This window comes from Mobula birostris, chromosome 24, assembly GCF_030028105.1.
Source record: "Mobula birostris isolate sMobBir1 chromosome 24, sMobBir1.hap1, whole genome shotgun sequence".
Classification (NCBI taxonomy): domain Eukaryota; kingdom Metazoa; phylum Chordata; class Chondrichthyes; order Myliobatiformes; family Myliobatidae; genus Mobula; species Mobula birostris.
The window spans coordinates 62,734,174-62,751,322 of record NC_092393.1 but is presented as its reverse complement, the minus strand read 5'-3'; the positions used below and the strand labels follow the sequence as shown (position 1 = coordinate 62,751,322).

General features: G+C 41.8%; 1 protein-coding gene across 1 annotated transcript; it reads left to right on the top strand.

Annotated features, from left to right (window-relative positions):
- Nucleotides 1–422: 422 nt before the first annotated feature.
- Nucleotides 423–704, top strand: smim36 (small integral membrane protein 36). The gene has a single exon (XM_072242668.1). It carries the CDS (start codon nt 423–425, stop codon nt 702–704), a length of 282 nt encoding a protein of 93 aa, XP_072098769.1.
- The last annotated feature ends 16,445 nt before the right edge of the window (nt 705–17,149 follow it).

The window sequence follows — 17,149 nt, the reverse complement described above, 5'->3', positions numbered from 1 at the left end:
ACCACTCGCATTCCACAGACCACTCATCAAAACCAAACACTACAGTAAGCTCCTGAAGGTTACAAAAGCAGAGGACATGCACTTCCCATAGTCCTAAAACACCATCAACAAATGGTCGTAATCTGTTTAACAATGGCTGATGCACTCTCTCTGGATTACATTACAACACTCATTGCGATTATTTAAAATCTTTCTATCCTGATGGATTCTGTCTTTTTAGCTCACAGTAATCAGATTTATGTTTGCTGATGGTATCCTCTTTTGAAAAGACTTAAGTTATTAAACTGAACAGTTTAAATCCCTTCCGTTTACGTTGAGTCAGAGATTAGATAATTTTATCATAAAGTCAGCCTGCTCCTGCTAGTTCAGGTACTTGCGATTACCATGTTCCCAAACTAAGTACTGAAATACAGGGAGAGCAAATGGAGTTTTATTTGGAGATAGACCCTGTAACATTGAACCTGATAATACTTGTTGCAAGTTATGTGATTCTGCTTTTGCTTTTCCTTATTTCATGCATTTTGTATGACTGCAGAGGCAAAGACCCCAGTAAGGAGTATGGTCCTGAAATGGACAAACCCGTCCAATCTCCAATTCAGTTGGTGGTGATGCAGAACACAGTGGATGCTCGCCTCAGTGACAATAAACCTACCAACACCGAAAATAAGAAACAACTACCAGGCTCACGAAGCACTTTGGTCTAGAAGAGAGCAGTAGAGGACAGCATGATGGCAGCCACCAATTTTTCACCTTACTGTGATGAAGGCCAGCAGCTATTTTAAAACAGCTCCTCAGGTAGGTTTCGAAGGTGGCTTACTCTTATGCATCAGAGATAATAGTGATATGGACAAGATGGGCCATAATGTCGTTTATCTGTGCTGTACATTTCCATGCTTCTCTTAGGACTTCATTTAATGAATTAGGTTAACATGCAAGTTTAGCCGTCCCCTGTGTAGAACAAGAGTCATAAAATGCAATGGACTTCTCTACCAGTTAATAGATTCTGTTGTGTTGAGTAAAGGATGAAAATATGTTAGAGGTCCAGGGGAATTCTGTTTTATTCTTTCAATGCTGTTGCAGATTTTGCATTCACTTGATTCATAAGCAAATCCACTGCTTAGTTTGAGCAAATACAGAACCTCTGGCAATACCTTACCTCAGTAATAAACTGAACTGTCAGTCTCCCTGATTTGTGTAAGTCCTGCAGACCACAACCTTCTGACTCAATTAAAACTGAGATGACTTGAACTAATGGCAGAACTGGGCACTATGACTATCAAGGTGAAATACACGTTCAGTCTCAAAAGAAGAGCTGGCACGAGGTAGTAAATCTGTCTACTGCATTTCACCAGTATTCTACTTCAGCTTAGGGCACATATTTCCAGCATTTGTTTTGATGTGAACCACTTCTGAGAGATTTCTTTTCTGTTCCCCCGATTCATTTGCTACCATAATTATAAATATTGAATAAAGTATGTTTGGCTTTATAAGTGTCTCCCCTTTTAATTTTACCTCATTTCCAGGGGGTTTCTGCATTGTGGTTTGAAACCTAGGCTTTTGGATGATATATATTCTGAAAGTTAATGAATGACTGGGAGAAATGCTCCATTTCTAACTTTGACTGTTGTCTTGTTGAGCATTAATTCTTTTTAAAATCCTGATAGAAGTGAAGGGATATAAATCTAACACCATATCTGCTCTCATCATTTCATAGAATAGTTCAATTTATAGCATCAATAATAGCTGCAATCAATATGTCTTGCATTCTGAATGCGGATGATTGAATCTCTCATATTTCCTTACAACATAGAAAGGCCATTTGGTTCATCATTGTTCTCAGAGTAATCCCAACAATTCTATTCCACTACTTATTTCCCCGAAACCTATTCTCCTTCATATGCACATTCGTACTCTTCTGATTTTCCTACCACTCACCTAAGCTAATGGTAATTTACAACAGTAAAATTAACCTGCCGATTGGCATTTGGTATATGGGAGAACACCGAAGCATTCAGAACAAAATCCCATCATCACAAGTACCATGTGCAAAGAACATGAAGACAGCCCCAGAGGTTGGGTTAAGCTCAGGTTGCTGAATTAGTGAGGTAGCAGCTCTACCTCTGTGCCACAGTGACTTTTTAGAAATCAATTCAAAATCCTAAAATATAGTAACAATTTCAACAATACAAAAACATATATTATACTCTATTGCAAATGCAATGTGATGTACACATTACTGCACATATTAAGTGTGTGCGATATTAAGCACAGTGTGCTACATTCAGTTAAAACATACAGAGTATAGAGCAAAAAAACAAGACATTTAACCCACAGTCCATGCTGTCACTTAGGCTCTAGTTGAGTATCTTCCCATCTTCCTGCACTTAAACATCAGTATAACTCTCTATTCTCTTCTCCCACATGTGCTTGTCCAGTCTGCCATTTAATATCATGTGTATTATTCACTTCACTATCCCAGTGGGAGTGAGTTCCATTCTCTGCTTAGCTTCATTCTGAATTAATATTGCTTTTGGTTATTATTTTATGATAATGAATTCCTGTTATGCTTCTTCCCCGCAAATGGTAACATTCTCTTTATGTTCACTCTACCAAAACCCTTCACAGTTTTTAAATCCCTCTGTGGTCACGCTTTTCTTCAAGGTTACGGAGACCCAGACTCTGTATTCTCCTGATATATACTGTATATCTCCAAGCCTCTGGTACTATCCTCTCGAACCCTCTCAAATGCAGCAATGTTTATTTTGGCCAAAAAAGAGTAATCTATGTTTCAATACAGTTTGAGCACAACTCTCTATTTCCTAATTCTTTCCTTTATAAACACTGGTGTTTAGTTTTTTTTTAATGACCTTACTAGTCAGAGTGTAACTTTACATGATCCTGAGATCCCTGTGTTCCTCTATTCCATCTATAGTCAAATTGTAATATGACCTCTTTATTATGCTCAGTAAAACATAATACCTATGATCGTATGGATAGTCAGAGGCTTTTTTTTCCAGGGCTGAAATGGCTAACACAAGAGGGCACAGTTTTAAGGTGCTTGGAAGCAGGTTCAGGGGAGATGTCAGGGGTAAGTTTTTTATGCAGAGAGTGGTGAGTGTGTGGAATAGGCTGCCGGTGACAGTGGTGGAGGCGGATACGATAGGGTCTTTTAAGAGACTCCTGGACAGGTACATGGAGCTCAGAAAAATACAGCGCTATGAGTAACCCTAGGTAATTCCTAAAGTGTTCAGCACAGCATTGCGGGCCAAAGAGCCTGTATTGTGCAGTAGGTTTTCTGTGTTTCTATGTTTCTACCTCACAGCCTCAATTGCCAGTCCTGGATGTTTATTCATGTCCTCCTGTAATTTGTTGCATTGCTCCTCAGTATTGATGGCCCACCCTGTCCAATTTGCAAATATAGCATTTATGTTTTAGATTTGCAGAGCCTAAATCAAAATCAAATCAAGTTTAGTTATCATTCAACCATACATAGGTACAGCTGAACAAGACAGTGTTCATCTGGGGCCAAGGTGCAAAACTTTCCAAATAGCAAGCAAACATTCAAAATAGTGAGTAATATTTAAAATAGCGAGTAACGTAATTCAAAATAGTGAGCAAAGAAGCAAATTCACTCAAAAAAAATTCATATATATATATATATAGACCAAGACGCTAAGCGACAATGTCTGGCAATTGATGGTACAGTTACCCGGTGGTGCACAGATGCATGCGATCCAGCCTGTCATTACTCCGCTCAAACACTGGAGGGCAGCACCGACCGAAGAGGCCAGCCCCCAGATGAGCGCGATTGCCATGTTGTAACGCTTCCATGTCTTCACACCTGATCTGTAGCAGCAGGCAAGCCCGAGGCTTGAGGCCTATTCCTCGCTATACCTGAGCTTATACAGCTCCCGTGTCAACTATTCTGCCAGCAGGCAAGGGTAACAGGCCCGCGGCACTATCACTGTCCAACAGAACTTGTGATCGCAATTGAAATGTCCGAGACAGTCTCCCTCGGTTATACCGCACTAACTTTGATGCTCCCAAGTAGCAGACAGCAACACAGTCTGCAGTGAGGTCAGCTCCTCTGTACCAAAACCGGCTCCTCCGACATCCCGAGAGTTTCGTCTGACATCCTGACCGGCTCTGTTCCTGACATCCCGACCAGTTCCTTCACCAGCATCTTGGTCAGCTCCACCACTGATGCCAGTCCACGTCCTCCAATCAACGAGCAGCTCATTGATGGAGTAGCCCTACGGAGCCCAAAGTTCTTGGAGTAGAATTGCCTTTGGATCATAAAAAAGCAAATCTTACAAAGAAAAAAAACCTTTGGTTGGCTTCTGAGAGGCCACTGCGTTCGCACACGCCACCATGTCACCGGAAATCTAGGTTATTAGCGTAACGGATATTTGTGGATCATCACCCTGTCCCACTGCCAGTGCAAAGAAAACTACATTAAAAAGCCTGGAAAAAGAGTAGGAATAAACAGATGATTTTCAGATCAGGAGACTGTGGTGAATGGCCCCAACTGTTCACAATCTAAATCAACATTTATGGACCACGTGTTACAGATCCAGATTTCCTGATGTACAAAGCTAGGTGGCAGTGCAGGCTATGAGGATGCAGGGAGGCTTCAAGGAGATGGGAACTGGTTAAGTAAATGAGCAATGATATGACAAATGGACTAAAATGTAAAATCATCCTTTTCAATTAAAAAATGTAAGTGGGGAGCAAAATAAACAGTGACAAATGAAAAACGTGGAATTTCAAAAGGCATGTAGTTGTAAACAAAATACTGGAAGTTAACATACAGATAAAGGAAACCATGAGGAAAGAAAATGGTATATTAGCCTTTATTGCAAGAGGATTTGAGTACAATAGTACATGTGCAATGTTTTAATCAAAGAGGGCCCTTGTGAGCCAAAACTAGCAGTATGCTGCGCAGATTTGATCTCACTAACTAAGGAAGGAGAATTTGTAAACAAAGGAGTGGAACAAAGGTTCATCGGATCGTTTTCCATGCCATCTAGACTGATCATGCCATACAGAAAATACATTGGAGTAGGAAAAAGAAAACAGAATGCAGAATATACTGTTGCACATGGAAACAAAACAGCTAAATGGACACTACTAAAATCTTCAGCTCCAGTTTGAAGCTACTCAGAATGTGATAGCATCTTGTCATCTCAGGGATATCACCCATGTGCAAAGGCTAAGTATCATAAGCCTTTAATCTAAATACTATAAATATCTTCAGCAATGTAGCCATATTCTAAACTGCCTTCCATTACACAAAGTGTAATTTAAAGCTCCATTAAGAGGACCAGCTCTTTTACTGTCCACGTATGCCAGCATTTTCTACTTAATCCAAGTCACAACATATGTGTGCAATGGAGAATATTTGTACTTTGGTCCTAATAACCCTTGCTCCTCTAATATGCTAGGCTGAATTTATCATACCATTTCATTATTTTTTAAGTAACGTTAGGCCACACCTGGAGTGTAGCATACAGTTCTGGTTGCTCCATCATAGAAAGAATAGCGCGGCTTTGCAGAGAGTGCAGAAGAGGTTTACCAGGATGATTCTTGGATTGGAGGGCATGTACAGTACTGTAACGAGAGATTGGGCAAACTTGGGTTCTTTTCTCTGGTGGCAGAGGCTGAGGGGAGATCTGATAGAGGTTTATAAAGTTATGAGAAGCATGGATTAGACAGACAGTATCTTTTTCCCAGGGTTGAACTGTCTAAAACCAGAGAGTATGCATTTAAGGAGAGAGGGTGTTATTTCAAAGGAGATGCGAGGGGCAAGTTATTTTACACAGACAGCGGTTGGTTCCTGGAATGCACTGCCTGGGGTAGTGGTAAAGGCAGATGCATTAGAGACTTTTAAGAGACGTTTAGATAGGCACATGAATGTGAAGAAAATGAAAGGATATGGACATTGTATAGGCAGATTGTTGTAGACTGAAGTGTCTGTTCCTGTGCTGTACTCTACGTTCTATATAAATACCACAGCAACATAGAAATTTTATGGCAAAAAGGAAGTCATTTAGCCTATTGTACCTGTGTGAACCAGATTAATATGAACTTCTAGCACCAAAGGTCTTCAACCAGTCATTCAAGTACTTTGGTAATCTGATTAGGGTTTCTCCATTTCTCAGACATGGAGTTCCTGAGCCCTACTATCCTTTGCATAAAGAAAAAAATCTTTCTCTCTCTTGTCATTCTACCAAGTATTTTGATGCCCCTTTTTTGTCCCCTCTGCTACAGGAAATAGGTCATTCTTGTTGACTGCATCTTAGCTGTTTGTAATTTTATTCCTCAATGAAGCCTCTGTTATGAAGAAAACAATCCCTGTTTGGCTAACTTTTCTTCATATCTACTTACATATGTTATAACTGAGGAAATTCCTATTCTGTATGAAGACTCAATGAGTGGGAAAGTAACTCTCAAACATCACAATGACAACAGGTGTCATCAGGAGAAAGCAGGATGCTGAGATAGTTGAATGCTGAATACCTACTGAGTCATGCAGACAATCTCACATCAAAATCTTTAACAGCTCACAGCCAAGATTTTTGTTTCTCTCCATGAATATGCTGGCATGGTGTTCAGTGTTGTCCAAAGTAGCTTTTCACTGACTCAGACAAATCAGTGAGTGGCATTGGCAGAGAGCATGTGACAGAGCAGTCCAATCTGACCTCCCACAGCATCCAAGCATTTTTTCAGCAATAGTCTGTGAGTGACAATCATAATATTTGAATTCCACATCCCATTCCCATCCTGATCTATCATTTTTGGCCTCCTGCACTTACTACGATGAGGGCCAATTCAAGCTTGAGGAACAAAACTCACCTCCTGTCTGGGCATGTTGCAGTTCTGGACGTAAGGTAACTCGGTTTCTCTGTCTGTATCAGAATTGGCCATTTCTACTGTAAACCATCCACCCATGATATTGGCTCCATTTCTGTGGACTGCGGATAATACTTCTAAATATATTTTTAAATATACCTGTTTTGAATTACTCTCACTGCAATCTGCAGTATATAATTTCCTTCTAAGCAATATACTTTTAAATCAACTTAATGATCTACAGATTTCATGATCGTCTGAAGGTCTTAGTGGACCATGGGGGGGAAGGAGGGACGGCTCCAAGCCAGGCTGAAACACAGAGGGATGAGATTTCCTCTACGCAGCATTTTGTTAACAAATGTGCAGTCGCTGGAGAATGAAACTGAGGACCTGAGGGCAATTGCAGTTCAATGTATTGAATTGAACTGCTGCTGCTAAGTTAACAAATTTCATGTCACATGCCAGTGATAATAAACCTGATTCTGAGATTGCTGTATCAGAGAGAAATGAGGGACTGTTGTATTCTATGTCTGAGTGAAACTTGGCTGACTCCCAATTAGAAGGTTCCTTGATTTACCAAATGGACCGAACTGCTGACTCAAAAAAGGCAAAAGCTGGAGGTGTGTGTTTCATGATAAACTCTCGGAGGCGCTCTGATGTGGCAGTTTTGTCGAACACATGTTCTTCCGACCTTGAACACCTAATGGTCAAATGCCACTGGTTCTATTTACCTCAGAAATTCTCCTCCATAATCCTGACCACAGGTTACATACCACCAGCGGCCGACTATAATCAAGCGCTTCAGATACTGCATGATGCCGTTACCAAACAAGAAACACTCCATCCTGACGCATTTCAAATCATAGATGAGGACTTCAACCAGGCTTGTTTGAAGAAATGACTACAAGACCAAAAGGCATAGGAGCAGAATTAGGCCATTCACCCCATCGAGTCCACTCCGCCATTTCATCATAGCTGAGTGCCATTGCTATTACAAAGAAAAAAGTGCTAGGTGAGCTCAACGGTCTTAAGGTGGATAAGTCACCTGGGCCAGATGGACGACATCCCAGAGTCCTGAGAGAAGTTGCTGAAGAGATAACGGATGCATTGGTCATGATCTTTCAAGAATCACTTGATTCTGGCATGGTCCCAGAGGCATGGAAGATTGTAAATGTTACTCCATTCTTTAAGAAGGGAGGAAGGCAAAAGAAAGGAAATTATAGGCCAGTTAGCCTAACCTCAGTGATTGGGAAAGTCCATTATTAAGGATGAGGTTTCAAGGTACTTGAAGACTAATGATTAAATAAGTCAAAGTCAGCATGGTTTCTGTAAAGGGAAATCTTGCCTGACAAATCTATTAGAGTTCTTCAAGGAAGTAATAAGCAGGGTGGATAAAGGAGAGGCAGTGAATGTCATTTACTTGGATTTTCAGAAGGTGTTTGATAAGGTGTCACACCTGTGGCTGCTTAACAAGATAAAATCCTATGGCATTACAGGAAAGGTACTGGCATGGATAGAGGAATGGCTGACAGGCAGGAGGCAGTGAGTGGGAATAAAAGGGGTCTTTTCTGGTTGGCTGCCGGTGACTAGTGTTGTTCCGCAGGGATCGGTATTGGGACCGTTGCTTTTCACATTGTTTGTCAATTATTTGGATAATGGAATTGATGGCTTTGAGGCAAAGTTTGTGGATGATATGAAGATAGGTGGAGGGGTAGGTAATGCTGAGGAAGCAATGCGGTTGCAGCAGGAATTAGACAATTTGGAAGAACGGGCAAAAAAGTGGCAGATGGAATACAGTGTTGGGAAATGTACGATAATGCATTTTGCATTAACCCTAACCCTAAAAGGAACAATAATGCACACTATTATCAAAATGGGGAGAAGGTTCAAACATCAGAGTTGCAGGCGGACTTGGGAGTCCTCGTGCAAGACTCCCAGAAGGTTAATTTACAGGTTGGGTCTGTGGTAAAAGTGGCAAATATAATGTTGGCATTTATTTCAAGGGGAGTAGAATATAAAAGCAAGAAGATGATGCTGAGGCTTTATAAGACACTAGTCAGCTGCATTTAAGAGTATTGTCAACAGTTTTGGGCCCCATATCTCAGAAAGGATGTGTTGTCACTAGACAGAGTCCAGAGATAGTTCATGAGGATGATTCCAGGAATGAAGGGATTAACATATGAGGTGCGATTGGCAGCTTTGGGCCTGTACTCACTGGAATTAAAAGAATGCAGGGATCTCCTTGAAACCTACCAAATGTTGAAAGGACTAGATAAAGTGAAAGTGGAGAGGTTTTCCCTCTGGTGGGGTATCCAGAATTAGAGGGCACAGCCTCAAAATTGAGGGGCGTCCCTTTAGAACAGAGGTAAGAAGGAATCTTTTTTAGCCAGAGAAAAATGAATCTGTGGAATTCTCTGCCACAGACAGCAGCGGAGACCAAGTCTGTGGGTATATTTAAAGCGGAAGTTGACCATTTCCTGATTGGTCAGGGCATCAAAGGATATGGCTAGTAGGCAGGTGTACGGGGTTGAGTGGAATGGGGATCAAGCATGATGGAATGAAGAAGCAGACTCGATGGGCTGAATGGCCTAATTCTGCTCCTATTGTTTATAGTCTTATGATCCCTAATCTCATTCAACACCATATCCTCTGATGCCCCAACCAATCAGGAATCTATCAACTTCCACTTTAAATATATCCAGAGACTTGTCCTCAATGACAGTCTGTGACAGAGCATTCCACAGATTTAGCACTCTTTAGCTAAAAAAAAATTCCTCCTTACTTCTGTTCTAAAAGGTTCCCCCTCAATTTTGAGGCTGTGCCCTCTAGCTTTGTATACCCCCACCACAGGACACATCCTCTCCACATTCACCTTATCTAGTCCTTTCAGTATTCAGTAGGTTTCAATGAGATCTCATGCATTCTTCTAAAATCCAATTTGTCTAAGTCCTGCTGCAATCACATTGCTTCCTCAGCACTACCTTCCCCACCTCCTATTTTCGTATCATCCGCAAGCTTTGCTTCAAAGCCATCAATTCCATTATCTAAATTATTAACAAACAATATGAAAGGTAACGGTCCCATTACTGACCCCTGAGGAACACTACTTGTCATTGGCAGCCAACCAGAAAAGGCCCCTTTTATTCCCTCTTGCTGCCTCCTGCCTGTCAGACATTCCTCTACCCATGCCGGTATATTTTCTGTAACACCATAGGATCTTATCCTGTTAAGCAGCCTCATGTGAGACACCTTATCAAATGCTTTCAGAAAATCTAAGTAAATGACATCCGCTACCTCTCTTTTGTCCACCATGCTTGTTACTTCTTCGAAGAATTACAACAGACTTGTCAGGAAAAATGTCCCTTTACAGAAATCCTGCTGACTTTGACTTATTTTATCATTAGTCTCCAAGTGCCCCGAAACCTTGTCCGTAATAATGGACTCCAACACCTTTGCAGCCACTGAGGTTAGACTAACTGGCCTATAATTTCCTCTCTTTTGTCTTCCTCCCTTCTTAAAGAGTGGAGTAACATTTACTATTTTCCAGTCCTCTGTGACCATGCCAGAAAACCCTGCCCAAGTACCATCAGCATCTAACATGTAGCAGCAGAGGTCCCAACACACTGAACCACTGTTATACTAAGATAAGGAATGCCTACCATTCCATGCCCAGACAGTATTTCAATAAATAGGATCAATTGCCCGTCCTAAAGAGCAAAGCTCCAGAGATTAGGATAACAAAGAGGTAGTCATGGGAGGCGGGGGAGAATCTATGGGATTGCTTCCAGTCAGTGAACTGTGCTGTGGGAGTTCGTGACTCACCTGTGGATCTGAATGAATATACCATGGTTGTAATGAACGTTATTAAAACAGATATAGAAAAATGTGTCTGCACAAAATCATTCTAAGTCCTCCCTAACCAGAAGCCCCTGGATGAACCGTGAGATCTGCAATCTGCTGAGAGCAAGATCAAAGACATTCAAATCTGGTGACCAAGAAAGTTACAAGAGGTCCAAGTACAACCTCCGGAAAGCCATCTCATGGGTGAAGTGGCAATTCTAGACTAAACTTGATCAATGAAGGATGCTCCACAGTGTGGCAGGGCTCGAATACTATCACTTCTTATAAAGTTAAATTAAGCAACATAGTCAACAACAGGGCTTCATTTCCAGATGAGCTCAATGCCTTCTATGCTCACCTTGATTGTCAAAACATGGAGGAGCCATTACGAACTCCCACAGCCCTCGATGATCCTATGACATCAGTCTCTGAGGCTGACATACGAGCAGCCTTCAGGAAAGTGAACCCATGAAAAGCATTCGGCTCACAGGATACCATAAGACCATAGACCATAAAACAAAGGAGCAGAAGTAGGCCATTTGGCCCATCGAGGCTGCTCCGCCATTTTATCATGAGCTGATCCATTTTATCCTATTTAGTCCCACTGCCCCACTTCTCACCATAACCTTTGATGCCCTGGTTACTCAGATACCTATCAATCTCTGCCTTAAATACACCCAATGACTTGGCCTCCACTGCTGCCCGTGGCAACAAATTCCATAGATTCACCACCCTCTGACTAAAAAAATTTTTTCGCATTTCTGTTCTGAAAGGGCGCCCTTCAATCCTGAAGTCATGCCCTCTCGTACTAGACTCCCCCATCATGGGAAACAACTTTGCCACATCCACTCTGTCCATGCCTTTTAACATTTGAAATGTTTCTATGAGGTCTCCCCTCATTCTTCTAAACTCCAAGGAATACAGTCCAAGAGCGGACAAACGTTCCTCATATGTTAACCCTCTCATTCCCGGAATCATTCTAGTGAATCTTCTCTGTACCTTCTCCAATGTCAGCACATCCTTTCTTAAATAAGGAGACCAAAACTGCCCACAGTACTCCAAGTGAGGTCTCACCAGTGCCTTATACAGCCTCAACATCACATCCCTGCTCCTATACTCTATTCCTCTAGAAATGAATGCCAACATTGCATTCGCCTTCTTCACTACCGACTCAACCTGGAGATTAACTTTAAGGGAATCCTGTACGAGGACTCCCAAGTCCCGTTGCATCTCAGAACTTTGGATTCTTTCCCCATTTAAATAATAGTCTGCCCATTTATTTTTTCTACCAAAGTGCATAACCATACACTTTCCAACATTGTACTTCATTTGCCACTTCCCTGCCTATTCTTCCAATCTATCCAAGTCTCTCTGCAGACTCTCCGTTTCCTCAGCACTACCAGCCCCTCCACCTATCTTCGTATCGTCAGCAAACTTAGCCACAAAGCCATCTATTCCATAATCCAAATCGTTGACGTACAATGTAAAAAGAAACGGCCCCAACACTGATCCCTGTGGAACACCACTGGTAACCGGCAGCCAACCAGAATAGGATCCCTTTATTCCCACTCTCTGTTTCCTGCCAATCAGCCAACGCTCTATCCACGTGTGTAACTTTCCTGTAATTCCATGGGCTCTTATCTTGTTAAGCAGCCTCATGTGCAGCACCTTGTCAAAGGCCTTCTGAAAATCCAAATATACAACATCCACTGCATCTCCCTTGTCTAGCCTACTGGTAACTTCCTCAAAAAATTGTAACAGGTTTGTCAGGCAGAATTTTCCTTTAAGGAATCCATGCTGAGTTCTGCCTATCTTGTCATATGCCTCCAGGTACTCTGTAACCTCATCCTTGACAATCAACTCCAACAACTTCCCAACCACCGACGTCAAGCTAACAGGTCTATAATTTCCTTTTTGCTTCCTTGCCCCCTTCTTAAATAGCAGAGCGACATTTGCAATCTTCCAGTCTTCCGGAACCATGCCAGAATCTATCAACTTTTGAAAGATCATCGCTAATGCCTCCGCAATCTCCACAGCTACTTCCTTCAGAACACGAGGGTGCATTCCATCTGGTCCAGGAGATTTATCGACCTTTAGCCTATTCAGCTTCCTGAGTACTTTCTCTGTCGTAATTGTGACTGCGCACACTTCTCTTCCCTGCCACCCTTGAGTGTCCGGTATCCTGCTGTCTTCCTCAGTGAAGACTGATGCAAAATACTTGTTCAGTTCCTCTGCCATCTCCTCATCTCCCATTACAATTTCTCCAGTATCATTTTCTATCGGTCCTATATCTACTCTCACCTGTCTTTTACTCTTTATATACTTGAAAAAGCTTTTAGTATCCTCTTTGATATTATTTGCTAGTTTCCTTTCATAGTTAATCTTTTCTCTCTTAATGACCTTCTTGGTTTCCTTTTGTAAGGTTTTAAAGACTTCCCAATCCTCTGTCTTCCCACTAATTTTTGCTTCCTTGTATGCCCTCTCCTTAGCTTTAACTTTGGCTTTGACTTCTCTTGTCAACCACGGTTGCATCCTTTTTCCACTCGAAAATTTCTTCTTTTTTGGAATATATCTGTCTTGCACATTCCTCATTTCTCGCATAAACTCCAGCCACTGCTGCTCTGCCGTCTTTCCCGCCAGTGTCTCTTTCCAGTCAACTTTGGCCAGTTCCTCTCTCATGCCACTGTAGTTTCCTTTACTCCACTGAAACATCGACACATCAGATTTCGGCTTCTCTTGTTCTAATTTCACAGTGAACTCAATCATGTTATGATCACTGCCTCCTAAGGGTTCCTTCACCTCAATCTCTCCAATCACCTCCGGTTCATTACACAATACCCAATCCAGTACAGCCGATCCCCTAGTGGGCTCAACAACAAGCTGTTCTAAAAAGCCATCTCGCAGACATTCTACAAATTCTCTCTCTTGAGATCCAGTGCTGACCTGATTTTTCCAATCTACTCGCATGTTAAAATCCCCCACAATTATCATAACGCTGCCCTTCTGACAAGCCTTCTCCATTTCCAGTTGCCAAGTACTAAAGACCTGTGCAGGTCAATTGGCTGGAGTGTTCACTGAGATCTTTAACCTTTCACTTAGGTAGTCTGAGGCACCCACCTGCTTCAAGCAGACAAATTATATTGGCGCCCAAGAAGACCTGCCTCAATGACTATCACCCAGTAGCACTTACGTCCACAGTGATGAAGTGTTTTGAGAGGTTGCTGATAAAAGACCAACTCCTGTCTGAGAAGTGACTTAGATCTGCTCCAATTAGCCAATTGGGGAACAGATCCTCAGCAGACACCATCTCATTGGCTCTTCACTCAACCCTGGAGCATCTGGACAGCAAAGATGCATACATCAGGATGCTCTTTATTGACTACAGCTCAGCATTTGATACCATCATCCCCTCAAAACTATCAATAGGCTCCAAGACCATGGACTCAATGCCAACAACATCTCCTCCACAATCTCCGTCAGCACGTGCACCACAAGGCTGTGTGCTTAGCCCCCTATTATACTCAACTTACACTTATGATTGTGTGGCTAAGCACTGCTCCAATGCCATATTCAAGTTTGCTGACAATAGGTCATTGGCTGAATCAAAGGTGGTGATTAATCAGCATATAGGAGGGAGATTCAAAATCTGGCTGAGTGGTACCATAACAACAATCTCTTACTCAATGTCAGGAAGACCATGGAGCTGATTATTGACTTCAGGAGGAGGAAACCGGAGGTCCATGAGCCAGTCCTCATTGGAGGATCAGAGCTGGAGAGGGTTAGCAACTTTAAAATCCTCTGATATTTTTTCAGAGGACCTGTCCTGGGCCTCATAATTACGAAGAAGGCACAGCAATGTCTCTACTTCGGTCTGCGGAGATTCGGAATGACATCTAAAAGTTTGACAAATTTCTGTAGGTCTGTAGTGGAGACTATATTGACTGGCTGCATCACAACCTGGTAAGGAAACACTAATGCCCTTGAATGGAAAGCCCTACAAAAAGTAGTGAATACAGCCCAGTCCATCACGGGTAAAGCAGCACTACCATCTACATGAACCCCTGTCACAGGAAAGCAGCATCCATCATCACAAACCTCCACTACCCAGGACATGCTCTCTCTTCACTGCTGCAACCAGGAAGAAGTATGATACAAGAGCCTCAAGGCTCACACCACCAGGTTCGGGAACAGTTAATACCCTTCAACCATCAGGCTTAACTTCACTCAAATTCACTTGCCCCACCTTTGAAATGGTCGCACAGCCAAAGGACTCACTTTCAAGGACTCTTCATCTCAAGTTCTCGATATTTATTGCTTATTTATTCATTATTATTATATTATTTAAGCATTTGCACAGTTTGTTGTCTTCTGCAATCAGGTTCCACGTCCAAGTGGCCATTTTTTTCATTAATTATGTTATGGTTATTATTCTATAGATTTACTGAGTTTGCCTGCAAGACAATGAATCTCATGGTTGTATATGGTGAGATAGATGTACTTTGATAATAAATTTACTTTGAACTTTTGAACTTTAATTTTTCTTTTGGACCTGCTGAGTTTGTCCAACAGCTCTGCTACTAGCAACACATTAGTCATAAAACAATAAAGTTTAAAAAACAGATACTTTGACCCATACATCCATGCTGATTATTTTGTCTATCCATGCTAATCAGATTTGCCTGCATTAGCAATCCTTTGATGCCTTGTTGTCTTTTTTCAAGAGGCTGTCTAAATGTCTCTTAAACTTAGTGATTATATCTGCCTCCACCACTTTATCTGCCAGTGGGTTCCAGATTATAATCCAGATAATTATCAGTCTCTCTCTGTATAGAAAAATATCCCCTGAAATTTCTTTTAAATCTTCTTTCTCACAGCTTAAACATTTTGACACATCCTTTCCATCCAAATTTCTAATTATCTCCACTATCCATGTCTCTCATGATTTCATCTAGCTGTAGCAATTTTCTACACTTCAAACCCACGAGCCCACCCTAATTCCATTCTGCCTGAAGGTTGGTGACTAGTGGAGTTCCACAAATATCTGTTCTAGGACCTTAACTCTTTGTAATTTTTATAAATGACGTGAATGAGGAAGTGGAAGGGTGGGTTAGTAAGTTTGCAGATGATATGAAGGTTGATGGCGTTCTGGATAGTGTAAAGATTGTCATAGGTTACAACAAAATATAGGCAGGATGCAGAGCTGGGCAGAGATGAGTTATTAACTTCAAACTTTCTGCATAATCACTCAGAGTTGAACTGCATGTGCATGTAATGAGAGCTGTATAACTCATCTCCTTCTGCCTTAGGCCACAAACTTATTAATCACCCCTGCTGTGGACCACTTTCTGGAGGTCCAAGATGCCGACTTCTGCAAAGAAGGGATCCATATGCTCCATGACTGCTGGACTAAGTGTGTAAATGTAGGAGGGGACTATGTTGAAAAATAAATGTGCTAGGTTTCTAAAATTGACTCCTTCTACCTTAGGCCATGAACTTATCAATCACCCCTCGTAATAGAGTGGATGTCAAGAATATGTTTCCTATGGTGGGTGTATTTCAGGCCAGAGGACACAGCCTCTGAGTAGAGGGGCAGCCTTTTAGAATAGAGAAGAGAAGGAATTTCTTTAGCCAGAGAGTAGTGAATCTATGGAATTCTTTGCCACAGGCAGCTGTGGAGATCAAGTCTTTATTTAAGGCAGAGGTGATAGATTCTTGATTGGTCAGAGTATGAAGGGATATGGGGGGGAGGGGGAGGAAGACAGAAGAGTGGGGTGAGAGAAAAACTGGATCAGCTGCGATGAAATGGTGGAGCAGACGCAATAGACCAAATGGCCTAATTCTGATCCTCTATCTTATGGTCTAATGGCAACATGCCATCTGAGAGATGAATGCTGCTCTCAAGCTAATGTGTGTTTCATTGGAAGCATACAAAGTCAGAGAGCGGAAAAGAATAGAGTGAGCTCAACATCAGGAATAAGCTAGACTGACATCTCAGCACCTTACTCTGCAGAATTAGCAAATGTCTTTTCGGCTTTCAGTTCACTCTTATCATGAAACCAGCAAATGATATGGTGGTGCAATAGTCTAACTCTTCAAGCATTAGATAAGTTGGATTTCTACTCTGACTGAGACCACATTGCAATGGGAGACAAACTGATCCTTCTGGGCAGCACTATGGTACAGGAAAAGTGATCCAGCCTTTCTGACAGGAGAAGTTACAGTTTTAGATCAAAGGAAAATGAACTGCTGTGCAAAAAAAAAACAGTAAGTCTGAGAATTGAGAACATTTCAGAACTCCTCAAGGCCAGACCTCAACCTGGCACAAAACCCAGTGTACTGGGAAGAGTGATCCCTGCCCTCATTTATACTTACCTGGCCAGGTCAATTTATAGGAGGCATGTTGAAATACTAAAAATGCTTCCATTAATCCTAATAGCCTAACTCTGCTCATATGTTT